The sequence below is a fragment of the Lasioglossum baleicum genome, chromosome 4 (assembly GCF_051020765.1).
Source record: "Lasioglossum baleicum chromosome 4, iyLasBale1, whole genome shotgun sequence".
Taxonomy (NCBI): Eukaryota; Metazoa; Arthropoda; class Insecta; order Hymenoptera; family Halictidae; genus Lasioglossum; species Lasioglossum baleicum.
The window spans coordinates 742214-769584 of NC_134932.1; the positions used below are offsets into that span (position 1 = coordinate 742214).

Genomic DNA, 27371 nt, shown 5'->3' on the forward strand with positions numbered 1-27371 from the left:
AGTTTTAACATTTTTAAATTTTTGGAAGGTTAAAAAATGTAATTAAAAAAGTAATGAAAAATAAAAATAAAAAAAAAATCCTCGCTGCACGGGGACTCGAAGGCTAGCTCCAGATTGCGATTCATACGCTCGACGGCTCGACAGTCGAATTTCAGTTTCGTTTCCGTAAGCCGTAAAGCATGGCAACATGGCAAGTTCTAAAAATAGATTGTGGCTGGCACAAGCGCACAAGCAGCGCACACGGATATAGTCAGAGAGTATATGAGAGTGCTCACGCCCGGGTTTTGGCCGTGCCCATTATAGTGCTGCCCTCTACACTAGTGCTTAGCCTGGATCAGCTCCCGTCTCGACACTTACATTAGTCCGGACAAGACTCCGTCTCGACACGTAGTCCGGACAAGAATCCGTCTCGACACTTAGTCCGGACAAGAATCCGTCTCGACACTTAGTCCGGACAATAACCTACAGTAGATGTTATACACGGGTTCTAAGCCACCGACGAGATACTATTAAAGACTGCCAGCCCCTGTGCTATTCAGCGAGCCCGGTAACCGGGCGCAACGGGCGCGGGGATAACGTGAAAGTTACAGTGATCTGATATACCACGTCGCTAAAAATTCGAAATAGTGCCACAATAATGCCAAAACATCGTCTGAAATATGGCGGAGAATGTAACATTTAATAATAATCGATATAGTTTCGTGATAATTCGCATTCTCGCCGATGCATCGCGACGAGAATCTCCTCAGTGGTCTTCTTCACCGACAAAATGCCGTCGTTGGCCTTCTGTTTCTCTGGATGGAGCCAGAAAGTATCCTAGAGGGCGTAAGAAACACCGAAAAATTCGGGCTCGCCAACTCCCATAAGGCTGGCAGTCTTTAATAGTATCTCGTCGGTGTCTAAGCCACTGTTCACTTCACGGGAGAGCGGTACCGCCACTTCACGGGAGTGCGGTACCGCCGAGCGGTATTGCACGAGCATATATTACGTCATATTTTTAATGGAATTATTGCATCATGTTTTTGGGGGAGGGGGAGGGGGGGCAATACAGCCCATATCTTGAAAGGTGGGGGGGAGGGGGGGGGGCAGTTTCCAGGTATTGCATTCAAGACCAGTTTCCTGGTATTGCCTGGTGAGGGGGAGGGGGAGGGGTGATCCCTGAGAACGTGTCCGAACGTGTTTATGTTTTCACGTCTCTACATGCAAGACTGTTTATGTCTGTCATCGCCATACAGCTATCGTAAAACACTCATTTGAACGGAGTTCAATGAACTTCTTGTTTAATTTCATAAATATATAGAACGGTCCCCTCTGAAAGATTTATGTAAGGGGACCATACAGCCAGTCAATAATTTTTCTCAACATCGATTTGTCGAGGACCAACGGTTTTTCTAACGTGCGGAGATTTCGACGAACGTCTAATCTGGCGAGTTCGATGAACGTCTTGTTTACTTTCGTACAACGGTCCCCTCTTATCGATGTAGTGCAAGAGGACCGTGTCGCTGTTTCCGTCTGTCATCGCCATACAGCCAGCCGTCGTATACAGCCAGCCGTCGTAAACATTCATTAAGAGTAACATTCACAATAATTTTCATCCATATTTTTTATCGTAGTTGGGGTGGGGATGGCAAGAATAAAAGAACAGGGCGCGATGGAACGCGAAGTCTTCGTAAACGGTCCATCGTTGCAAGCGTTTATCGTGTTGAGATTCAAAGATCAGCCATTTTTCCATACGTGACAGTTTTCACGTACTGTCCGTATCATCGAAACGGGTGAACGTCGCATCGTTGGATGCAAAGTGTAATTATATTTTGAGAACTGGAAATTTAACGAACGATATCAAATCGAAGTTGAAAGAAATATTTTGTTGACAACTGTGCGGCAGCAAAATGACTGAAACGTTGAAAAAAATGTTGAAGTGTTTGACGCGCATGTCAATGCTGGTGAAAACTATGGACGAGTATCGCGAATGGCATCGCTCGTACATCGAGTCTCTACAGTGTTGTGTGAATTATCTAGCCTGTGCGAAAGATGAATTGTCTGTAGGCAAGAAACATAGTTTAACATCGATTATGTGTCGTATGAAAACTTTGAGCGTTGCGTTGCATGAACGTATTTCCTCGCCGCACACCGGTAGAGGTTTATACGATCACAGGTGTGCGAGAGCCTCGACGCTCCGTTGGGAAAATGTTGAGTCGGCGTTTAAAAATCGCATATCGACCGGCATCGTTATCAACGTCGAACATATCGATCCGAAACAATTTTTACAGCACGCGAAACGAATAATTACGGGACGCGTTACGGAATTTTTAAATACGCATTCATCCTTGAAAGCTAACGTATCGTTGGAGGCGGAATTCATGCAGCGCGCCAACGAGGTTTCCGTGAAAAGTTTCGGCACGCGAAACGTTGCATTGTTTCGGACAAGCGATCTACGACAGTGGTATCAGAGAGACGTTGTACCGACGATTTTGACATCGCTGGAAGAGTTTCAAGAGCGAGACAGCGGGTGGGCACTGTCGAAGATACTACATTTGATCGTGAACTTCAGCAACTACCAGCCGTTGCAAGCCGGCTGCGCCGCTGCAACCTACTTGCCTCGAACAATACAGCTGAAAAGAGCGGTCATGAACGTGGTCAGCAAGGATGAAGCATGCTTTTTTTGGGCGGTCGTGGTGGGTCTCTATCCGGCCGAGGCACATCCATCACGTTTGTCATCGTATCCGCACTACAAAACGGTGCTTCGAACCGAAGGTTTTCAATCACCCATGCTGTTCAAAGACATTGGGAAATTTGAACGAGAAAACGACGTTTCCGTGAACGTGTTCGAATGGGTGCGGAAGAAATGTGTAACGCTTCATTTGACCGGGCAGAAACGGAGGAGACATGTAAACTTACTGTTTCTACAGAATGCTGCAAAGACGCACAGCCATTTCGCATGTATACGAAATTTGTCACGATTGGTTTCGTCGCAGCTTAGCAAGCAGAAAAATCTCAAGTATATTTGTGATCGGTAAGTTGCACGTTTTTGTGTTTTTAAAAAATTCTTTGAAGCAAAAACGACATAATTTTTTCCTTCCCACAGGTGTTTGCAATATTTTCCCACGCCGGAGAGATTAAACATGCATACGATTGACTGTGAACGGATGAACGATTGTGCTCTGGAGCTTCCAATATCGGAAGAAGATAAGTGGTTACAGTTTAAGAACTACACGAACAAAGAACAGGCGCCGTTCGTTATTTATGCTGACTTGGAGTGCCTGCTGCTGCCTGGGGAACAGCAAGGGCAAGACCGTGCGGTACGCGTACAATATCAACAACACCACGCGTTTAGTATAGGATACTACATGCATTGTCGCTATGATGAATCGTTGTCCGAGTATCATGATTATCGCGATAAAGAGGGATGTGCAGCGTGGTTCGTGAACAGGTTATACGAGCTGAGTTGCAAATTACAGCCGATATTTGATAAAACTGTGCCAATGAATCCGCTAACTGAAGTGGAAAAGTTAAATTTTCATACGGCCACACATTGTCATGTCTGCGAGAAACCGTTTGACACTTCCGACGCGGCGAAAGTACATGATCATTGCCATTTCACGGGCGCGTATCGTGGTCCGGCTCATAATGGATGCAATTTGAACTATCAATCTTCATACACGATACCGGTGGTTTTTCATAATTTATCAGGTTACGACGCGCATTTCATAATCAAAGAATTAGCAAACGCGTTCGAGGGGCAGATAAACGTGTTGCCATTGACGAAAGAAAAGTATATCTCTTTCACGAAAAACGTTTCCATCGAGAGACAGCCGGGTAAAGAGCGAAAGTACGCAAAGTTGTTGAAATTTCGCTTCATCGACTCGTTCAAGTTCTTGAACTCGAGTCTGGACAAGCTGTCGTCATACTTGGACAAAAGCAAATTACGCATCGTACGAGGTGAATTTGCATATCTTTCCGACAACGATTTCAACCTGTTGACCAGAAAAGGCGTGTTCCCATACGACTATCTGACTATCGACTATCGTACGACTATCGTATGATAAATTAAACGATACATGTTTGCCGTCGCGCGAAGAATTTTACAATCAGTTGAATGGCAGCGAGATATCCGACGCCGATTACCTTCACGCGAATACGGTTTGGTCGCGTTTCGCTATACGAACGCTTGGACAGTACAGCGATTTATATTTAAAATTAGATGTGCTGTTGTTGGCGGATGTTTTTGAAAATTTTCGCGATGACTGTCTCGACAATTACAAGCTCGATCCGGCACATTATTACACGCTCCCCGGTTTCGCATGGGACGTGATGATGAAAATGACAAAGATTGAATTGGAGTTGTTCACCGACGTCGACATGCTTTTGTTTGTGGAGCGAGGAATACGTGGCGGATTGAGTCAGTGTTCGCATAGATATGCATGCGCAAACAACAAATATTCATCTAGCCACGACTCGAGCAAACCATCCACCTACTTAATGTATTTCGACGTGAATAATTTGTACGGTTGGGCTATGTCGCAACCTCTACCGTACAGAGACTTTCGATGGGTGGAGGAGGACATAGATAATTTCGATGTCGAATCCATTCCAATCGATAGCCCCGTAGGATACATTTTGGAGGTTGATTTAGAGTATCCACGCGAAATTCACGATGCTCACGCGGATCTTCCGTTTTGTCCAAGTCACGGCACGACGACCGACTCGAGTCAAAGAAAGTTGATGGCAACACTTCACGATAAGGAACGATACGTTGTACATTATCGATACCTCCAACAAAGTCTAAAGCACAATCTGAAATTGAAGAAAATTCACCGAATTCTAGAGTTTCGACAGTCGCGATGGTTGCATGGCTACATCGATTTGAACACAAAATTACGCGCCAACGCGACCAACGATTTTTCCAAGAATTTGTTCAAATTAATGAACAATGCTGTGTTTGGGAAAACGATGGAGAACGTTCGAGATCATGCCATCGTGAAATTACTTTCTCGATGGAATGGTAAACACGGTGCCGAAGGATTAATAGCTAGACCAAATTTTCACAGCTATACAGTGTTTTCCGAAGACTTCGTCGCGATTCAGATGAAAAAGCTGCTCGTTAAATTTTACAAACCAATCTACGTAGGCATGGCTGTATTGGATATATCGAAATTTCATTTGTACAGCTTCCATTATGAGTACAGGTACCCAAACTTCCAGAAAAATTGTAAGATTTTGTACACGGACACGGACAGCCTGATATACGAGATCGCTTGCGATGACGCGTACGATGCGCTGCTGAAACGTGATATCCATCGATACGGTACAAGTAATTATGATCCGAACAACGTTTACGGTGTTCCGATTGCGAATAATAAACAACTAGGATTGATGAAGGATGAGAATGGCGGTAAAATTATGACCGAGTTTGTAGGACTTCGTTCAAAAATGTATGCGATTCGAGTGCATGGTGATGATGAAACTAAAAAAATCAAAGGCATCAGAACAAACGTTACCGCTCGAGACATCAGTTTCAAAGACTATGTTGATTGTCTTCACAATAATACAGAAAAGAGGGTTAATAGTAATCGTATAGTGTCCGTACAACATCAGGTGTATTCGATGTCGGAAGTAAAATTAGCATTGAGTCCGAACGACGATAAGCGATATATTTGTAATAATTTGATCGATACGCTTCCTTGGGGGCATTATAGCATCAATTAAGAAAAACCGAGTCACCATTTTTTATCCTCGTAAAAGAAATGGAAGTGGTAGGGAGAACGAAGTGGTAGGGAGATTATTGTAAATCTTTGTAGACTAGTCGGAGAGGGGATGCGGCCATTTTGTTGATCTTATCTGTAAAAGGAGTGGTGGGGAGACAGCATATAAAAATATCGTATCCCGAGCGTCATGCTTCAGATCAAGACAACCGTCGCTAAAACGTAGACAGCACGATGCAGCACAACCGTCGTCCACTCGCTGAATGTGATCGTTCAAACATCGAGGAGTCGCACAAAAAGAAGAGGCTAAATAATATGTAAGTAGAAAAGATGAAAAATTGTGAAAAAAGAAATTTAGAAAAATGTCTAATTTTGAAATCTGTTGCAGGGGTTTTCACAATAGCAGCCCCATTGCATCGATGATACAGCCATCATCATCGTCACCGTCGAGTTGTTTGCACGGCGCGCGAGTCTTGAGTCGAAGATATTCGATAGCTGGAAATTATTTTAAATATCTTGAAATTGGTGTGCACGTTGGTGATGATATTTGCGTGGAACTGGCTATAGGAGATAATCGCAGTAACGAGATCACGTTTTCCCTGGATGCATGGACAGAGTTGTTGCGCACGAAAGAGTATATTTCCAATTTACAATCTATGCAGAAACAGTGTCGAAAAATGAGCGATGATTTAACATTACAAATAGTTAATCACAATGGTATGAATCTGGTGAAATTATCGAATCAGTTCGTGGCTCTGTACATCAACGAAAGAACTATGCATAACTTGTACAATCTCGAATTCTGCGTGTACAACATGTATTCATGGTTGATCGACAATGTTCCTACGGTGACTGCTAAATTTATGAATTTTGCCGCTGCGGTGAAGGATAGCAACGCGAAGAATATCATGAAAGCGATCGTCGAGAGCGAATCTTTCGATCAAAGTTCACTGATCGATTGTGAACTGGCGGCTTCGTGCGCTGACATCATCGCGGCGCAAAACAGATAGGTTAAAAAATTACTGTTGTGTGTGTGTGTTTTTGTAACGATACACATTATTTTAAAATAAAATTATTCGAGAATATCTCTTTTGTACTTTATTTTATTACAAATTACATTTTTTCACTATCATAAATCTTACATATAAAATACGAGTAGAAAATACAAAATTAAAGTTGTCACGTTAACCTTTTTCCGGCGAGCTGTTAGACCCGCGGAAGCCGGTTACCTTCGGGCCTTGCAGGCGCTGAGACCAGGCCGCGTGCAAGCCGAGTGCACGCGGTCCGCCCGAGACAATACGAGACTCGAAGATTCGACGATTTCCTCACGAAAGCTAAAGGTTCGGGCGCCAGGCACCGCTAGGATGCCACACGAAACGCAAAACTCTGCTCGAGCTCGGAGACGCCGAGGTCGAGAGCCGAATCTTCGAGATACGCGGATCGAAAATGACGTCGCGACTAGGCCAGATGGTTCGAACACGGGGTGACTAGGACAGCCCTCTCGGCAGGACGGATCTCACAGGGAATCGAATAATTCGACTACGATATGGTCTCGAGCTATTTATTGTAGCAGTCGTTGAGTTACAAAATCAGCGGCCACGTGGCCGCGACCCGAGAGCCCGCGCTCTTCATACAAGATAGCGAAAAGATGGCCGTTCGCTGCGCGGTTGTCCTACCGATTTCGCTCGCAACGATACCGCTGACAATTATCGTCGTTTCGTTCGCAACGAACTTCGGAAACGCGAGGCGCAGATGACCGGCGAACTGCGAGACTGCCGCGATGACTTCCGCACGTGAATCGCCCCGACGCGTACGTTATCGATTACGCGATCGAACGCCGACGGACAGAATACGCGTTTCGACAGGAGACACAGGATTCGAGAAACGCGAAGATACCGAATTGAATTACTCTCGCGAACGCGACTCCTCGGAAGACACTCTTCCGCACGCAATTTACAGAGGAAAACTCTCCCGAAATATTCCCGAACAATCTCAAAGCATTCCGAAAGGAATGCGAGCGAATTATCGAGGACCGAACGGGAAGCGTTCGTCCTCGCACGACGAAGGTCGAGCCGGCGCGCAACGAAAATACCGAATGGATCACAAGTGCGACTTACCGCTTCTCGTGGCGTTCTGATTTCTCGCTGTTTGACAATCTGCTCCCGATAGAGCCAATGCTCGGCCGGACTAGCTTCTGAGCACGCCACGGAACCCTCAAACTGGGACACTTTTCTCCGAACGTCGTACAAACTCGCGGCGCGATTACAATGGCGAACACGTCTGTAATTTGCGATAGCCAGCACGACAGTGATCCATCGATTTTCGGCCGCCTAGCGGATCGAACGCGGTTCCCCCCACTCGACCGCTTTTCCGAATTGCCTATGGCGTGTTTCCACGGCGTGACTCGACGGCACAGGAGCGTTCCCTCTTCGCGCCCTAGGGCCCCGGGCAATCACGAAATTGGTCAAGGAGCCTATCGCTCGACTTGACCAGCGGAGGGGCTTCCTCTTCTTGGCTACGAGGGCACCGACCCCGGGGCAGCTCTCCCTTGATGGGGCGAGACGACGTCAGGGTGTTCCGTCAGTCCGTATCGGACGAGATGTTCGCAAGCTGCTGTCCTGGCGGCGCCTCCGGTTTGCTTGCCGAGTGTCCTCGCACCAAGCTCTAATTTCTCGAAACGGCCATTCGCTTTTCCGTCGGGCGCTTCCTGACCTTGGGGCGATTGTTCATTTCCCGTGACAATTCGGACGGTCGGTGGTTCCTTCTGCGCGTTCCATATACGGCCCTGAAACTTGCCGTTCTCGGCACGCGCGACAGATGTCATTAGGAGGTCCTCGATAATATCGGGATCTCTTAAAGGAGCGCTCTCGAATCCTGTCTCGGTACGTGTCCCGTTAGAGGGCGGTCCGGTCCTTTATCGCTCTCGAAAATATGCACGGAACAAACGGAGAAGGGACGTCGCAAACGTTGCAACGTCACAAAGTATATTTGTTTAAGATATCCATGAATTATGTGACGCATCCATCCCCAACCATTTTACATATACGTTATTTCCTTTCCTACGTAATATTTTTTCAACTAAGTATATGTCAGGATATTTTGTCGCACGTATCTCGTGTTCGTAAAATCCTCCGGCAATCGGTTTGCCCCTTACGTCGGCCAAGAGGTATGTGACAGGATTCGTTCGTTTCACCGCGATAATCTTGAATATTTCGGTTGACCAGTTCGGCGTGTATCCTTTGTCAAATAGGGTTTTGAACTTGCTAATGCGCACGTGATCATTGAGCTTAAATTTGGCAGGACCAGCAATCTCCATCTTGTCGTTCACGGTGGACAGAAGGCGGCTGGCATTTTTACGGTTCACGTCGACGGGTCGCATACGGATGGTACGATGTTTTCGATTATTGTAGTCCTCGGTCAACGTGGGAAGCGCATCGATCCAATGATATTTTCCGCTCAACGAGAAAAATTTCCACATGCTGTTCTTCAATGTGCGATTGAAACGTTCCACGACGGATGCTTTCATAGTGCTAAACGTAGAATAATGGTTGATGTTGCGACTCCTTAGATAGTCTTGAAACGTTGTATTGTAGAATTCTTTCCCCATGTCGGTCTGCAAGTTGTTCGGGACTCTACCGTCCTTCTTCAACGCTGATGCGAAAGCTTTGCACACGTCGCTCGCATTTTTACTCTTCAAAGGAACCGTCCATGTATATTTGCTAAATACATCGATTATCGTTAGAATATATCGATGCCCTCGATTCTCTCGCGCGTATTTTTGAACTTCAACGATATCGGCTTGCCAAAGATCATCGAATCCCCGCACAACCACACGTCTACGCGGGTAAAAACGTCTCGCCGGGGCATGCAGCTCTTCCACCACGTTTTTTTTACTCATCGTCGTCGTCGTCGTTCTTCTCGCTCTCCCTTTAACCGATTATTCACTTTTCAATCGTGTCTTTCCAGTCATTAAAGCGATGACTAACAGGTACAGGAACAGGTACAGGTACAGGTATAGACAGGTATAGGCGGTTACAGGAACAGCTACAGACAGGTACAGGAACAGGTATAGGAACAGCTACAGACAGCCACAGGAACAGGTACAGACAGGTATAGGAACAGCTACAGACAGCTACAGACAGGTATAGGAACAGCTACAGACAGCCACAGGAACAGGTACAGACAGGTATAAACAGGTATAGGAACAGCTACAGGCAGCTACAGACAGGTATAGGAACAGCTACAGACAGCTACAGACAGGTATAGGAACAGCTACAGACAGGTACAGGTACAGTATGACGATTGCACATCATATCCACGGATTTCCCTCAAGGACCGCCGACACGTTTCTTGTGTCAGACTTTATCGTTTCTTTAGCGGTCTTCAGGACTTCGATCAGCTTTTCATCCCCTGTTTAGCTAATATTTCAGACTTATTTCATGTCGTCCTCTTTTTACCTTCTCCTTCAAGGTCGCGTTGATATCGGTTGATTTCATATTTTCGTTTGCATCGTATGGAACACCTTGTATCGTAGCCAATATTTCGGACTTTATCGTTTCTTGAGAGGTTTTCAGTTTTTTGACCAGTTTTTTCATGATCTCTGATTCGAGCTTCGCGTTAAGCGTGTCCACGTATACTTTGGTTGCAGCGTGATCGTTTGCCTCGGGATTCGCCACGCGCCCGATCCTCATACCTTTCGCATCATACAATTTAGCATCATCGTTCAAACATATAGCGTTATCGCGCACGTAACTTTTAAAAACGCCAGGATAGAAAATCGGAGAAACATTCGACTCGCGTTTGTTCGCTTCGCGAAACACCATGCCAAATTTGTTGATAGACATTGTTTCGAGTTAGTCTTCTTCTTCTTCTCCTTCTTCTTCTTCTTCAGGTATCACCAACTCGTACCGCTCGCACAACCGTTTTACCTGCCCTGCGATCCACAGTATTCGTTGAAATATCTCATCCAGTTTTATCCTTAGACTTTGAAATCTCAAGTTCCAGCTTTCACCGTTGTCGTCGTCGTCTCCTCCCGAGGATATCGTTTGATTCGTTTCGCAACAATTAAGATGAATACGCATTTTTATGAACCGTAACAATTTTATCGATTGACATTTCATTCGTCACTGACTTGACGAACGCATGCACGCTTTAATTTATAACTATACCGGCTTCGCGAAGTTCTTCGATTATCGACATTATTTCATTGTCATGGTTGGAATGACCGGCATTCTTCGAAGCGGTTAACAATTTCAGACGATCGACGAGTTCGTTCGGATCGTCCCAATGCACGTAATCGATTGGATGGTCGGTCACGCGCATAGAAGTTGGAAGTTCAATCCCTCTCCCACTTCGCGACGAAAACAATGGTCCTATAATTTTCTTATACTTGTAACCTTTGTTTCCCTTTAGCTGATTCCCGCGTCGATGTGCTTGCGTAAGATTGAGAATTCTTTTGTACACGTTCTTATCATCCTCGGTGTACAGCCGCTCGTCGGGTATTTTATTGAATATCAATTCGTAAAGACCGTGAGTCCCCTCGTACCTTCCTCCGTTAACGATGATATCGTCGTTGCTGTTCACATCGAATGTGGAATTTCCCAGCATCAGTTTATCATCGTGCAAATATACCCCGTACACGTTGTCGGAATTTGTCGTTGGACCGGTAAAAAATTTTTTTAAATACTCGCGCGCCAACGGTCCTAATTTCTTGGATAGATGTTGATTTTCCTCTTGATGAGTTTCAGGATTTTCAAAAATATCACGCATCGAAGATTCCAAAGATGCCTTGTTCGTCGGCTCCATCTCCTCGTCGTCGTCGTCGTCATTGTCGTCGTCATTGTCATCGCCATTAACCCTCATTTTTTTTATAGAGGACGAGGTCAGCGGTCCTCCAACATCTGAGAATCTTCTTTTTTTTCGTGAGGGTGGAGGGGAGGGTGGTGGCGTTTCCTTGATATCTGAGAACACGTTGTCGTTCGGCTCGACAGTAGCCGTATTTTGAACTAGCTGTTTCAACGGTTCAACGATTGGTCGTAAATTCGTTTGCAAATTCTCCTCGGTCGCCATTTTCCCAACTTTCAACGCCAAATACTTTTTACGTATGGTATCGCTGGTCTTCGCAATTTCGTTTGCAACCGAAACTCGCAGCTTCTCCTTCTTTTCCTTTTGAGCCGGCATATTGCTTGGAAGCGTAAGAGAGAGATTTACAGTCACGATACAACACCGACAACCCTTACCGAGCAACTGTGCTCATTACAGTACGACAAACTCGTTAAATCCACGTCTGTAACGACCGCGATTCGCGGGACTATCTTTATCGATTACGAGAAATCCATACTTCCTTCGCCAACAATTCGCACATAACGCGCTAAACGTCTCGAACGACATATCGGTATTTACGTGATCCTGATGAATGTGACGCAAGTTCATGGTATCCTGTTTGAACAGAATCAACAGATTGGCATTGTCGCGAATTAAATGTTTAGGTATTCTCGCGTACGACTGACCCAGGTAGAAGCAATCGACGTGCGAATGTCTACCCATCGCGAAATACTCTCTCATGATATCCTGCTCGTCACACGCCACGTCGTCGAAGATGAATATCGAATCGGGTCGTGCTTCTGCGGGAGGGATTACGTCGGCATTGTCCGCGAACGCAAAGTAGCCTACATCCTCCCCCACGGATGAGAACAGTTTGCTCAAGTATTGATATTTTGACTGGTTCAGCGATTTTGAGTACACATAAACGTTTGCGAATCGTAGTCCGTTCTCGCTTTCCAGCAGGCTAATCATAACGTTCGTTTTACCGCACCCCGATGGGCCGCTTATGACGCATCGTACATTGCATGGTAACAACGATCCATGTTTACGCATCGTCTCGTCACAATCGTCGAACGCGCGACACGTTGGAACACGAATATCCAAAGATTGTCTTACAAAACGCATGATCTGATTGACTAGATGAGAGAGGGGGAATAGTATTTATACGAGAGCTCAAACGTCGTCGGTATCAGTCACTCCCCACCCCCTCCAAACGTGAGGAAGTTCTTTTCTTTTAAAAAAAGAGAGAGCAGAAAAAATAGCTTATGCGCACGAATCGTTGTTCACAACGACGTCTCGGTCCACATAAGGGTAAGGGGTTTTTAAACAGAGCTATAAACGCATTACCGTTCGAATTGCATATACCCGGTTATCAATTCTGCGGTCCTGGTACGAAACTGACCGCGCGATTAGCTCGTGGGGATCGAGGAATCAATCCGTTGGATGCGGCCTGTCGCGAGCACGATATAGCGTATTCGCAGTACAAGGATCTTGAAAATCGTCACGCGGCCGATCACGTTTTGGCGAATCGAGCGCTGCATCGAGTAACGTCTGGAGACGCAACGTTGGGAGAAAAAGTGTCTGCAGCTACAGTGTTGGCAGCCATGAAAGCTAAAACGAAATTGGGCATGGGTTTGACAAAAAAAAAAGGTGAAAAGAAAAGAAAAACGACAAAACGAATTCTCCCGATCGCCAAACGCGGTGGTTTTCTGCCGTTGTTGTTGCCCGCTTTGTCAGCTATAGGAGCATTGACGGGTGGCGCCGCGGGAGTATTCAAAGCTATAAACAATGCAAAAGCTGCGAAGAAACAATTGCAAGAAGCGGAGCGACACAATCGAGCCATGGAGGGTCGTGGGTTACGTTTCGCACCGTATAAGCATGGAAAAGGCTTGAAGGAGAGGAAGAAGAAAAAAAAACAACGAAGAAAGACAACATGACGACAGACGTTGAATTAATGGCCATCTGTAAAGGATTACCATACTTTCGCGGAGTTTTTATGCGTAACGATTTGCCGCTGCGTGCGTGGGTAAATGAGCGAGGTATAGTCAATCTAGATAATAGTTGTGGGCCGGGAACGCACTGGGTCGCCTATATAAAACACGGCTCGCGTGTCAAATATTTTGATAGTTTTGGAAATCTTCGACCACCGATCGAGTTGATTCGCTATTTCGGTGCGAACGCGACGATCTTATATAACCACGAACGTTTTCAAAATTATAACGAAAGCGTGTGTGGGCAATTGTGTGTGAAGTTCCTCCGAGAATAAATTCTCTGGAAAGAGTCGCTCTCTCTCTCTCTCTCTGCACGATGCATGCGAAAAAGTCATTTACGTTCACGTTGTCGGGAAGAAGCAGCGTGCTGTCGTCCAAGCACTTTCCGCCGATAGATCTGAGCAATGGCGAATACGAGCTGGGATTGCTCGATTTGCAAACTTATTACACGATACCGAACATCAGCGCCAACATTGGAAACAATCGATTCTACTTCGGCGAAAAAGATGAAGAGATCGTCATACCCGACGGTTCATACGAATTGGAAGGGATAAACGCATACTTGAAACGTGAAATATGCGCACGATATCCCCCAAAAAATGTCGATGAGTCGTCCACCACCTCTGATATCGAATATCCGCTGGTCTTACGAGCCAACACCAACACCATGAAAAGTGAAATTATAAGCAAGTATCAAATAAACTTTGCAAAGCCCGGCAACGTGGGATCCATCCTAGGATTTTCCATGGATCGTGTTTTACCACCGAACGCGTGGCATACATCGAATGTGCCTGTGAATATCATCAGCGTGAATATCGTACGAGTAGAATGCAACATAACCACCGGATCGTACGACAACGGTAAACTCGTTCACACGATACATGAATTCACGCCTCAGGTACCGCCAGGGTATAAATTGTCGGAAACGCCGGCGCGAGTCATTTACCTTCCGATCGTCGCACGAGTAATTGACGATTTAACGATTCGCATAGTTGATCAATCCGGACGTTTGATTGATTTTCGAGGTGAAGAAATCACGGTGCGACTACATGCGCGACGAAGCAATGCTAATTCATAACAATACAACATTCCATACGTTGAACAACAGCGCCTGCAGCAACAACAGCAAGAAACTAACCGCTGAGGAAAACGTAAAGTCATCGATTCGCAAGAAATTAACCGTGGAAAACGCCAAGTATCTACAATCTTTGGGATTTATTGTAAAAAAGTGAGAGGGAAAAAAATCATGTTTGACAACATTTTGAACATCTCCGAAGCACCGATTTTCGACAATCGCATAACGAAGATTGAGCTGCACACGTACAATCCGTATGCTAACACAACGTTCGAGAACAGCGACGAGATAAGGATACCCATTCAGCAACAAGACCTGTACACGCTCCCATGTAAAAGTTTCCTATACGTTGAGGGAAAACTTAGTTTACCGAGAAAACTCGAATTACCGACTGGATCAGGAGGAGAATCCAGCATCGATACGGCAACTCTTGAGAACAATGCCGTTGCGTTTATGTTTGAGGAAATACGCTACGAATTGAACGGTGTAGAAATCGATCGATCCAGAAATCCCGGTGCGACGACAACTCTGAAGAATTACGTGAGTCTGTCCAGAACGAGAAGCGGCGCATTGTCCAACGCTGGCTGGCTGTATGGTGATGGTGGACAGAAACAGGCTGCAACGGCCACGGCTGCGATACATTTCAACTTTTGTGTACCTATGAACATTTTATTAGGCTTCTGTGAAGATTACAAACGTGTTGTGATAAATGCTCGACACGAATTGATTTTGATTCGCTCGTGTACCGACGTGGACGCATTGTACAGTCCTTCCAACAACGCGAAACCTATTCTGGATCTGTACAAAATTCAATGGCGAATGCCACATGTTGCATTGGATGAAATACATAAGCTATCCATGTTACGTATTTTAGACAGCGACAGATCGATCGGCATGAGCTTTCGATCGTGGGATCTGTACGAATATCCTCTACTACAGACGACTACGAAGCATACATGGGCGATAAAAACAGCTCTGCAAATGGAAAAACCGCGATACGTGATATTCGCCTTGCAAACCGATCGAAAGAATAACTTAAAGAAAACAGCTACGCGATTCGATCATTGCGCATTGACAAATATTCGTCTTTACTTGAACTCGGAAACATATCCGTACGATGATTTAAATATCGATTTTGAGAAAGGTAAATACGCGTTGCTCTACGACATGTATGCAAAATTCCAAGAATCATACTATGGAAACGGTGAAGCGCTACTCAACACCATGGATTTCCTGCGATACGGTCCACTCGTCGTTCTCGATTGTTCTCGACAAAATGAAGCGCTAAAAAATGCTACGGTCGACGTGCGAATCGAATTCGAATGTCGAACCGATGTCCCCCCATCGACAACAGCCTACTGCTTAATGATACACGACCGCATTGTGGAGTACAATCCATTGACGAACATTGTTCGAAAAATTACTTAAACCGCTCTAAAAATATGTAGGATCCTTGACTCGTGGGTTCTACGAACTATGTATAGATCTTAAGGAGTGCGTGTCCATGTTATCGGTATGAATGTGTGTGTGTGTGTGTGGCGAGATCGTTTTCTGGGATTGAGATGCAGGTCAGTGCGTTGCGAGTCATGAGAGCGTGAAGAGTCGTGCGAGAGGTCGAGTGGCGAGTATAGAGAGAGAGAGAGAGTGTGTTTAGAGTGAGATAACGATCGAGCGAGTTTGTCATATAACTTTGTCTTATTAATTTTCTATCATTAAATATTCTTGTTTTTACTTCCGTTTGAAAGAAAACTCCCTATTCACCCAAGATCCCTACAAACTTGGGGGCTCGTCCGTGTCTACGAAAATCCGTGAGTTTGGATATTCGTTCGTGTGAAAAGTGACAACTATTAGGGATCAAAGTGCTTAATAGGAATTGAAAGCAAGAGTGACAGTCACAATTGTGACGATAAGAGTTGTGAGACTGAGATAATTGATTATAGCGCGATCTATTGTGGGTTATATTTGTTTGTGCAATGAGTTTACCGACGAAATCTCCCGGTGACTTTTCCGTACCAGAATTGAAAGAAAAACTGCGGGCTTTGGGACTGGGTACAACGGGTGTAAAAGCTGAATTAATACACCGACTAATGGAAGCTGATCCATCGGGTAACTGGACGAAGGGTAGTGAAACCGAATCGGTAAGCCGCGAGCAAGATCAGCAGTTGGGAGAGGGAGGCAACCATCGTGTGAGTGAGATGGAATGGGCCGACATGCAGCGGGAAATTGAACTTTGTCAAAGGGAGAAGAAATTGAAGGAAGACGAACTTAGCCTGGCACGCAGAGAGATCGAATTTCTGAAAAGTATGCAACAAATAAGAATCGGCGGCGATGGGCCAGCAGCTAATATATCTCGTCGGACAATACAAGACGAGATAACACCGCGTGTGACTACATCAATGGTGGCGGAGATGCTGAATTACTTTGATGGCAACGTGGAAACATATGAAATGTGGGAAAATCAGGTGCGATTGCTGAAGACAACTTATCGGATGACGGATGAAATAATGAGGCTGGTTATTTCGTCACGTTTGAGAGGAAAAGCGTTCGAGTGGTTTCACTCAAAACCCGAATGCATCGCAATGACAGTCGAAGAACTATTGAAAGGGTTACGAGAAATGTTTTACCGCGAGCCAAACAGGATCCGTTTGCGGCAGGAGTTTGAGCGGCGTATTTGGAGACGAGAGGAAGCGTTTAGCCAATACATGCATGAGAAAGTGATAATGGCGAATCGTCTTAACATGAGTGACAAAGACGTTGTAGACTACGTTATCGAGGGAATCCCAGATTTCACATTAAGAAACATTGCCCGCACTCAAAAACTGGCGACGAAGACATCATTGCTGGAGGCGTTCGAGGGGGTGTCATCGTATGGGAAGTTCTTGCCGACGACGTATTCATCATATGCGAGGGCTAAGGAAAATTCGTTTCAACCACGGAGGGCAGAGGAGAAGACATTTCGACCATGGAGGACGGAGGAAAAGACGTTTCAACCACCGAGGGAAGAAGAAAGGATGTACCGCCAACCGAGATCCGATGACAGAGCGTATGGACCGATGCGAGTGGAAGAGAGACCGTGGCGACCACCGAGGGAGAACGAGAGGTTTACGTCATCGAGAGTCGAGAGAAGGGAAGTACCCAAAAATGTTAATCGTTGCTTTAATTGCGGTATGGAAGATCATTATAGCATGAACTGTCCTTCAAGAAATCGCGGCGCGAAGTGTTTTAAATGTCAGATGTTTGGCCACGTGGCAGCAAATTGTCCGAAGAAAGATGATGTGAATGCCATTTGTAATATTTCACAGTATACGCGCGAAAAATACTACAAAAATGTAAGGATGAATGGAGAGAGTTTGGCGGCGCTAGTTGATACGGGTAGCGATTTGTCGGTAATGCGTGCAGAACAGTACGTGAGAATAGGGTCGCCAGCATTAATACGACGAGAAATAAAATTTTGCGGAATTGGATCTCAAGCTAATAAGACGATAGGCCAGTTTAACGCACGAATAGAGATCGATGGTAGTGAGTATCCAATAAATATCTGGGTAATATCTGATACATTAATGCAGCATGATTTAATAATTGGCACAGATTTTTTGAACACTGTGGAGATAAATATCAAGAGGGGTGTAATTTCTATCCGTAGCGTTGAAAAAGAACAGCAATCTCAAAGTAATATACCCGAGATTTACAAAATTGATTGTATAGACGAAGCAAACAAGATTGATTTGTCAGAAATTTCGAATACCAAGCATAGAAGCATCATAAACGATTTGATTAAAGATTATAAACCGGTTAAAACACGGGAAACGGGTGTGAAAATGTCCATAATACTTAAGGATGACGAACCAGTGTATCAGAGGGCTAGACGTTTATCCCCTCTTGAGAAAGGAGAAGTAGATAAACATATAAAGAATTGGCTTTCTGACGATATCGTGCAGCCTTCTCTTTCTGACTACGCTAGCCCAGTGGTACTCGTTAAAAAGAAAGATGGTACAAGCAGGCTTTGTATAGATTATAGAAAACTGAATACGAAAATAATTAAAGATCGATATCCTTTGCCGCTGATCGATGATCAATTGGACGCTTTGCAAGGTTCACGAATTTTTAGTACGTTAGATTTGAAAAATGGATTCTTTCACGTGCCTATAGATAAAGATAGTAGGAAGTATACTGCTTTTATAGTACCGGATGGCCAGTATGAATTTTCTTATGTTCCATTTGGTTTATGTAACTCACCCGCAGTATTCCAGAAATTTATAAATGCTGTTTTTAAAGATTTGATTAATGAGAAAAAGGTTTTGACTTATATGGACGACTTAATTGTTCCCTCAACGGATTACGAAACTGGTGTAGAAAAACTAAAAATGGTATTACGTGTTGCGGAAGAATTTGGTCTAGAAATTAATTGGAAGAAATGCAGCTTCTTGCAGACTAAAATAGAGTTTTTAGGGCACATAATTGAAGACGGAAGTATTCGCCCATCAGAGAGGAAAACAGAGGCGGTTATGAAATTTCCACAGCCACAAAATTTCAAGCAAAATCAAAGTTTTTTGGGTTTGGCTGGTTACTTTCGAAAATTTATTGCAAACTATTCTGTGATCGCACGACCGTTAACAAACTTATTGAAATCGAACGTCAATTTCCACTTTGGGGAGGAGGAAAAATATGCATTTGTGAGATTAAAAACTATTTTGAGCAATAGCCCAGTTTTAAAATTATACAGATTAGAAGCGGAGACCGAGTTGCATACGGATGCTTCGATGCATGGGTATGGTGCAATTCTCTTGCAGCGTAACAATATTGACGATAAGTTTTATCCGGTGTACTTTGCAAGCGGAAAAACGACACCAGCGGAATCAAAATATATTAGTTACGAGTTGGAAGTTTTGGCAGTAGTTAAAGCCCTACGAAAATTTAGAATATACTTGTTGGGTATACCATTTAAAATAATCACAGACTGTCAAGCGTTTACATTAACGATGCGTAAGAGAGATTTATGTGTTCGAGTTGCGAGGTGGGCTCTTTTATTAGAGGAGTTTAATTATAAAATAGAACATTGTTCGGGAAATAGTTTAAGACACGTAGATGCATTAAGCCGAAATCCGTTACCGCAGTGTATGTTGATGAACGAATGTGAGGATAGCATAATTGTAAGAATTCGTAAAGCGCAGTGTAAGGATGAGAGTTTGAAACCGATTTTCGAAGCAGTGAATGAAAAACAATTAAGTGGGTTCGTAGTGCGGAATAGACTTTTGTTTAAAGAAATTGAGAGTGACGTGAAATTAATAGTGCCGCGTTCTATGCAATCGCAAATTATTCGACGCGTACACGAGAACGGTCATTTCGGGAGTGCGAAAACAGAGACTCTAATTAGAAAAGATTATTGGTTCACAGACTTAAAATCAAAAGTTGAGAAAGTGGTGCGCAATTGTGTTCCGTGCATTCTAGCCGAAAGAAATCATGGGAGACAAGAAGGATTTTTACATTCCATTGACAAAGGGAACATTCCATTAGATGTGTATCACATTGACCATCTCGGGCCACTTCCATCCACGCGAAAGAGTTACAAGCATATTTTTGTGGTCGTGGATGCATTTTCGAAGTTTGTGTGGTTGTATGCTACAAAAACTACAGCTACCTCCGAAGTGGTAGAACGTTTAAAAAAGCAATCAGCGATTTTTGGAAATCCTCGGAAAATTATCTCCGATCGTGGTACCGCTTTTACTTCGAATGATTTTCGCGAATATTGCAAATCAGAAGCAATAGAGCACAGTCTGATAACGACAGGAATGCCAAGAGCTAATGGACAGGTAGAGCGTGTAAATAGGACACTTATACCAATAGTGACAAAGTTATCTGCGCCCAAACCGGATGAGTGGTATCGCTATTTGGACACTACTCAGAAATTTTTAAATGCAACACCTCATAGAAGCATCGGTACAACGCCATTCAGATTATTGTTTGGGACACACCCAAGAATGAAGGATAATGCAGATATTCGTGATTTGATAGAGAGGGAGTGGGTTGATATGTTTCAAAGCAACAGAGAAGAGCAGCGGAATCAAGCTAAGGAATGTATTTTAAAAGTTCAGCGTGAGAATCGTCGTGGCTACGATAAACATAGAAAGAAGGCTCGGCAATACAAAGAAGGCGAATTGGTGGCCATAAAGAGAACCCAATACGGCCCGGGCTTGAAGTTTGCGTCCAAATATTTAGGTCCGTATCGAGTGGCAAGAGTTCTAAGGAACGACCGTTTCATTGTAGATAAAGTAGGCGAGCACGAGGGTCCGCAACAGACGTCGACTTCGGCAGAACATATGAAGCCGTGGATTGATGAAGCTAGCGATATCTCATCAGCTGAAGAATAAATACAGATATCTGGGGACAGATATCGTGCAGGATGGCCGAGTGTAGGATCCTTGACTCGTGGGTTCTACGAACTATGTATAGATCTTAAGGAGTGCGTGTCCATGTTATCGGTATGAATGTGTGTGTGTGTGTGTGTGGCGAGATCGTTTTCTGGGATTGAGATGCAGGTCAGTGCGTTGCGAGTCATGAGAGCGTGAAGAGTCGTGCGAGAGGTCGAGTGGCGAGTATAGAGAGAGAGAGAGAGTGTGTTTAGAGTGAGATAACGATCGAGCGAGTTTGTCATATAACTTTGTCTTATTAATTTTCTATCATTAAATATTCTTGTTTTTACTTCCGTTTGAAAGAAAACTCCCTATTCACCCAAGATCCCTACAAATATTTATCATTTCTCTACTTTAATTGTATTTTTATTCTATAAGAATTGTAAAAGAAGGAACTTGTAATAAAATAAAATACAAAAGAGATATTCTCGAATAACTTTATTTTTAAAATACCTTCTCGAAAAATTTTCACATACACATCCACACATACATACATACATACACACACAATTAAACTAATAATATTACCTCCTCTCCATTGACATGTTTACATTAGCGGCATTATAAATTGCTCGCTGCAGTCGCCGTATGAAGTAATAGCATAAAAAACGTCGACGATCACGGTCGCTATACGAAGTTACATCGCTGGTGTGTTTTTATCATCCGACCAGTCAACTTTGCGCATTCCCTCTCTTTTTCAACGGTAAGTACAATAAAAATTAATAAATTACGTAAAATCTAGTGAAAATACTTTCTTTATTTAGATGGATCGAATCACTCAAATCATTGACATGGACGGTTTCATTGTGGAAAAAAAATTTATATGCAAAGAATTAGCTATGATCGATGTTTGTCACGACGGCTCGTTCGAACTCTCCGAATTTCGCTTGGGGAAGAACTTTCATTGTTTATCCGACGCCGACAGAAAGTCTGCATGGTATGTCAGCAATTTCATACACGGGATTCCATTTAAAGATTTCGGTTATGAAAAAAAATCAACAGCACGATATATTCGATGTAATTCAAAATTTTGTGTGCGATTACGCGAATCCTGTCGTAGCGTACAAAGGTGGATGTTTCGAGAAAGACATCCTTCGAAAAATGAAAATAAACTCGATAAATTTGGAAGATTTCAACTGTCCGAAATACGATGTACTAGTTCACGATCCCATGTATGAAATTGCTGATGATGAACCGTGTCGACTTCACTGTTGGCAACCGACAAAAAACGTCACATACCATTGCAGTCTGCGCGAAGTGCGAACATTTCGAGCATGGGTTAACAATTATAAAAACACGTAAAGTATCAGTTATAAAGACGCGACTTTAAATTTTTTCCACGTCACAACCACATACACCTCTTTTTACGTTTTTGATTTTTTTCACACAATGTTTCACAATGATTGCAAAATCGGAGATGGATCCCGCAGCCGTAGCAACAACCGATCACACAACACCACCCGATTATCGTCTCGAACGTGACAGACTCCAAAGTTTCCGCAACTGGCGTTACTCACACATCGTCCAACCGGAGAAACTCGCAGCCGCTGGATTTTTCAGTCTGGACTATGAAGATAGCGTCGAATGTTTCGAATGTCGCATACGGCTGGCTCTATGGGACGAGGACGATGATCCCATGAAGGAGCATCGCGCCTGGTCGAGATTCTGCAGATACGTCAGCGGATTGAACTGCGGCAACGTGCCGATCGGAGTCGATCCCGGCACAATCCCGCCAAACCCTCGTAGTGTGGATGTCTGTGGAATCGCGAAAGAATCGGCGCTCGAACGAAAATAAATTAAGAAATAAAAAACCTATATAATAAATGTATAAAAAATTTTTATTTTTTAAATAAATATATTATTTTATTAATTATGTTTTATTCTTCCTCTTCTGTCTGTAAAAAAGAAAAAATGTTATTAAGCATTAATTTTTTAATTAATAAATATATAAAATTATTTTAACTTTTTACTCACCGGATTCTCGAACAGTACCCTGACTGTTGTTATCTCGTTCCAATCCTCCACCGGAATGTTAATAAGAGGGGACCGTTGTATATTTACGAAAGTAAACAAGACGTTCATCGAACTCGCGAGATTAGACGTTCGTCGAAATCTCCGCACGTGAGAAAAACCGTTGGTCCTCGACAAATCGATGTTGAGAAAAATTATTGACTGGCTGTATGGTCCCCTTACATAAATCTTTCAGAGGGGACCGTTCTATATATTTATGAAATTAAACAAGACGTTCATTGAACTCCGTTCAAATGAGTGTTTTACCTCAAGTTTGACAAATCGATGTTGAGAAAAATTATTGACTGGCTGTATGGTCCCCTTACATAAATCTTTCAGAGGGGACCGTTGTATATATTTATGAAATTAAACAAGACGTTCTTTGAACTCCGTTCACATGAATGTTTTACGATAGCTGGATGGCGATGACAGACATAAACAGTCTTGCATGTAGAGACGTGAAAACATAAACACGTTCGGACACGTTCTCAGGGATCACCCCTCCCCCTCCCCCTCACCAGGCAATACCAGGAAACTGGTCTTGAATGCAATACCTGGAAACTGCCCCCCTCCCCCATCTTTCAAGATATGGGCAGTATTGCCCCCCCTCCCCTTCCCCCAAAAACATGATGCAATAATTCCATTAAAAATATGACGTAATATATGCTCGTGCAATACCGCTCGGCGGTACCGCACTCCCGTGAAGTGGCGGTACCGCTCTCCCGTGAAGTGAAAAGTGGCTTAGAACCCGTGTATAACATCTACTACCTACATCATCTTTGGCCTTGATCAGAACGAACAGTTTATATCGTTTTATATAAAATATGTAACTAAGATATAGATCTAATATACAAATCTCTAATTAATATAAATTAAATATAACATTAATTATAATGATAGAGAAGTGTATTTTAATTTTTCCCAATCTTTTAGTTGCAAACTCTAGTTGTAAAAAATAAAAAACCCGGAAGAATTCGAAAAAATACAGATTTCATATCGAGGCGTAAATGCGACCATTTTGAATATTATTAATTTAATAATGAGGTATTGTCATCAATACTATCTCCGATTTTTTCAATATTTTTAGCTACATTTATTATTAAGTGGGTATTCTAGTCTACACCACTAAAAAAATTGATTTTTTATTTTTTGCATTTTCTGAAAGTAAACAGGACTTTTTGAACACGAGGAAGGACCATTGCATGGACCTGGGTTAGCAGACTAGTCGTAAGTATGCCATTCTCATATAACGGGTATGAGAAACTTTAAACACGCGTTTTTCTCGAAACAAAGTTTTTTTACATGGCTGACATGATATCTCACACTCTAGTGACTAGAGTCTAGTCGACCGATTGACTTCAAAGACGTACACCTTCAGTGGATGTGCCGATATCGTCGCTGAATCAGAGTTATAGAAAAAAAATGTCTTACTTTTTTTAGCTCGCTAAACATGAAACAAGCCAAGAAAATTGATATTCAATATTCAAAGTGCTACCATTATGTAAATCTCAAGAAAAATGCCACGATATGTTGGTGAAAGTTCCATAAAAATATGTTTACACTTCTCGGCGTTCGGAAAAACTCAAAGAATAGTGTCCCTGGCGTATAAATGACCCTCGGCAGACCCGTGTTGGGGACTTATATCGATAAATAAAATACATACCCCCCGTTTCAGGTAGAGACGAGTCGAGCGGACCGCTATTATGAGCCGTTGTCTATACCGCTGGTCTCGAGTTGGTATTTTTACCAGCAGACTGTATACGACTAAATGACCCTATTTATACCTCGAGAACAATATTAGTAACCACTCTCGGCCATCGATATCTTTTTAATGAAGAGGTAAAAACCCCGAAACCCTCATCACACAGTGGGCCCAAATGCCAATCTAGCTGATAAAAAATCATAGTGATCAAACGCAGCTTCCTATTGCAACTTGTATGGAGTCGTTGTAACCGGGAGACTTCAATCTTTAAATTTATGGTAATTTGGACCACAAAAAAATTTTTTAAACTTTTTATAGTCATTTACATTAATGTAATTTTAGAGAGAAGAAGCATTTCTGCGGAAATTAAAGTTACTAGCGTTTTTAGTCACAAAATGAACTGAAACGGACACTAAAATAAAAACCTCATATATTTACAAACATACACACTTGATTAGTTTTGTACACACATCCATGCACTGAATACACATCTACACTATAGGAGAGATACTGACGATCTCTCTGGACAGGGAAATATAGCCATTTTTCCCAAAAATTCGTGTTTGTTACTGGAAAAACCTTACGACCGAGGACTATTCCTCCCAACCATGATTGAGACTTCCCGGCCGCAGCCGAGGCCCCGCGGACGCGCCCGGTCGCGGTCCTTATTTTATGATATACAGGTAATCACCAGTTACTTGACTTGCACAGAAAACCGAAAGTCTTGGATTCTAAAAACATTTATAATAACCAGAATCCTGTTCAGAGTTTTCATCGATTACTGAGTGTTCGTCTATCGCCGCGTGGACACACAGTTATCAACCCAAGTAGCCACGTACGTCCCTAAAACGTACGTTTCAGGTCCAGTTCACGTCTAAACGTCCTACGTCCATTCTGCGTACGTTTTAGAGACGTACGTGGCTTCACGTGGCTACTTGGGAATGCTTGTAAAATTTACTCGTGCAATTTTTACTCTAATCCTGTCAATTTTCAGATTATTAAAAAAAATCTTTCACAAAACATTCTTTATATTAGATACAATTAAGTAAGTACTATAAGGTATCAGTCTTTTAAATCTTATACAGCTATCCTATTCGTTTATGTGCTGTCACAAGAAAACATAAAATTCCGTTTTACACTAGAAGTATTAATTTTATGACCTACATTGATTAAACATTTTTTACTCCTCTCAGTCAGTACTATGAACCACAAAAATCTTAAACCCTCTTTATGAGTGATCGCAAACTGTTCACAAACTTTAAAGTTACATTAAACAATTTCTGGAAAATTCTGGCAGCTGATTTTTACAAGAATTAAAAAACAGAGTCTACATTACGAAATCAAACAGGAAATTCGACGAATACGCGTAAATTTGGTTACTTACATTCGAAAAACTGAAATGAATGAAGTAAAAAATTGTCTACATTTGAACACGGGTATTTGGAAAATTCATTAACTTTTGCAAATTCTGTAATTACAGAATGAAAGTACGTACTTTCTTCTACAAAACCCATGAAAGGCAAAATATTCGCATTTAATATTAACGTTTACCAGTAGCAAAAGCACTGACCGTTCTGGGGGACTCTTAAAGGCCGCAACGACTATAGACTTTTGCGTAAATATTACCCTATATAAAAAGTCTTCAGAGCAAAACAGAATATAATTTAAACATCTACAGGGATTTAAGAATGGAAACAAATAAAAAAGTAAGTAATAGTATGTGATTGAAAATACAACTTTTTATCACCTAGATTGGCGTTTGGGCCCACTGTGCATCGGTTTGAATGTTTCAAGAATGGTTCTTTATTACTTTACTGTCGGTGCCACCAAGAATGACTCGGACATCTTTCTATGCCTCAATAGCAATGATGTGATATACATATACTTTGCAGTCATCCACACACGGTCAGTTGAGAGCTGCAGCAATTCATCTTGGAGTTTTCCCATCAACTCGCACACCGTGTGCAGTGACTCTTTGACCTTTCTTCTATTTCCATGGTGGACATATTGGAGTGGATTTACGAAAAATTGATTTTTTTAAAGATGTTAGAAAAGTCACTGTAATAGATAATGTATAAGAAATTTTTTTAAAAATTACTATTGCTTGGAATTTTGAAGATAAATGTACAGGTTACGATTTCTAACTTTTTTGTCTGTGCCTATAATGAAAATCTAAGATATGCCTTCTAAACAGAATTGGGCAAAATATGTAATTAGATACAAATTTCGGATCACGAATAATAGATACAAAATTTGTAATTAGTTACTCTCGAAGATATAGATACAAAAGTAACTTGTATCCGACGTTTAATTAGATACTCTTGTATCCGAAGCAGAAGGATCCGAAGCTACGGATACATTTGTAACTAGTTTCTGTATCTAATTCAAAGATCCTTTCGGATCCTTCAAGATCCTTTTGACCGGGTCGAGGCTTGAATGAACACGTTCCGAGGCCCGAGGGCCGGGGGATTGCTCGGCCGTGTTTACTGCACCACTTGGCCTAGGCGCCCGAGGCACCAATGATGGGCAAAAATATGGAATTAGATACTTTTTCCAAGATATCTTCACGAGTAAAAGCAGTAAGCAGTGACCGAATTCTATCGAGTTTAGACTTTTCTTAATCGGAAGAACGCCAGGAACTGTCTCGTGGCACTTTCG

The 27371-nt window shown here is 42.9% G+C and overlaps 4 protein-coding genes across 4 annotated transcripts; 3 read left to right on the plus strand and 1 right to left on the minus strand.

Annotated features, from left to right (window-relative positions):
- The first annotated feature begins 1889 nt into the window (after positions 1–1889).
- Positions 1890–5706, plus strand: LOC143208149 (uncharacterized). Its single transcript, XM_076422285.1, has 4 exons — positions 1890–3013; positions 3086–4026; positions 4079–4755; positions 5086–5706. The coding sequence occupies exons 1-4, from the start codon at positions 1890–1892 to the stop codon at positions 5704–5706; spliced, it is 3363 nt and encodes a 1120-aa protein (XP_076278400.1).
- Positions 5707–5883: 177 nt separating this feature from the next.
- On the plus strand, positions 5884–6712 carry LOC143208150 (uncharacterized). Its single transcript, XM_076422286.1, has 2 exons — positions 5884–6019; positions 6091–6712. The coding sequence occupies exons 1-2, from the start codon at positions 5937–5939 to the stop codon at positions 6710–6712; spliced, it is 705 nt and encodes a 234-aa protein (XP_076278401.1). The 5' UTR covers positions 5884–5936.
- A 1982-nt stretch (positions 6713–8694) lies between these two features.
- Positions 8695–9081, minus strand: LOC143208151 (uncharacterized). Its single transcript, XM_076422287.1, has one exon. The coding sequence runs from the start codon at positions 9079–9081 to the stop codon at positions 8695–8697; it is 387 nt and encodes a 128-aa protein (XP_076278402.1).
- A 5681-nt stretch (positions 9082–14762) lies between these two features.
- Positions 14763–16019, plus strand: LOC143208153 (uncharacterized). The gene has a single exon (XM_076422291.1). The coding sequence runs from the start codon at positions 14763–14765 to the stop codon at positions 16017–16019; it is 1257 nt and encodes a 418-aa protein (XP_076278406.1).
- Positions 16020–27371: the final 11352 nt, after the last annotated feature.

Bases quoted from the DNA above. Each gene is read 5' to 3' on its own strand.
- LOC143208150 (XM_076422286.1), top strand. From the start codon at position 5,937: ATGCAGCACAACCGTCGTCCACTCGCTGAATGTGATCGTTCAAACATC. The intron at 6,020-6,090 runs GTAAGTAGAAAA...AATCTGTTGCAG, and splicing joins AAGAAGAGGCTAAATAATAT to GGGTTTTCACAATAGCAGCC.
- LOC143208149 (XM_076422285.1), top strand. From the start codon at position 1,890: ATGACTGAAACGTTGAAAAAAATGTTGAAGTGTTTGACGCGCATGTCA. The intron at 3,014-3,085 runs GTAAGTTGCACG...TCCTTCCCACAG, and splicing joins CTCAAGTATATTTGTGATCG to GTGTTTGCAATATTTTCCCA. The intron at 4,756-5,085 runs GTACATTATCGA...GTCGCGATTCAG, and splicing joins ACGATAAGGAACGATACGTT to ATGAAAAAGCTGCTCGTTAA.
- LOC143208153 (XM_076422291.1), top strand. From the start codon at position 14,763: ATGTTTGACAACATTTTGAACATCTCCGAAGCACCGATTTTCGACAAT.
- LOC143208151 (XM_076422287.1), bottom strand. From the start codon at position 9,081: ATGCGACCCGTCGACGTGAACCGTAAAAATGCCAGCCGCCTTCTGTCC.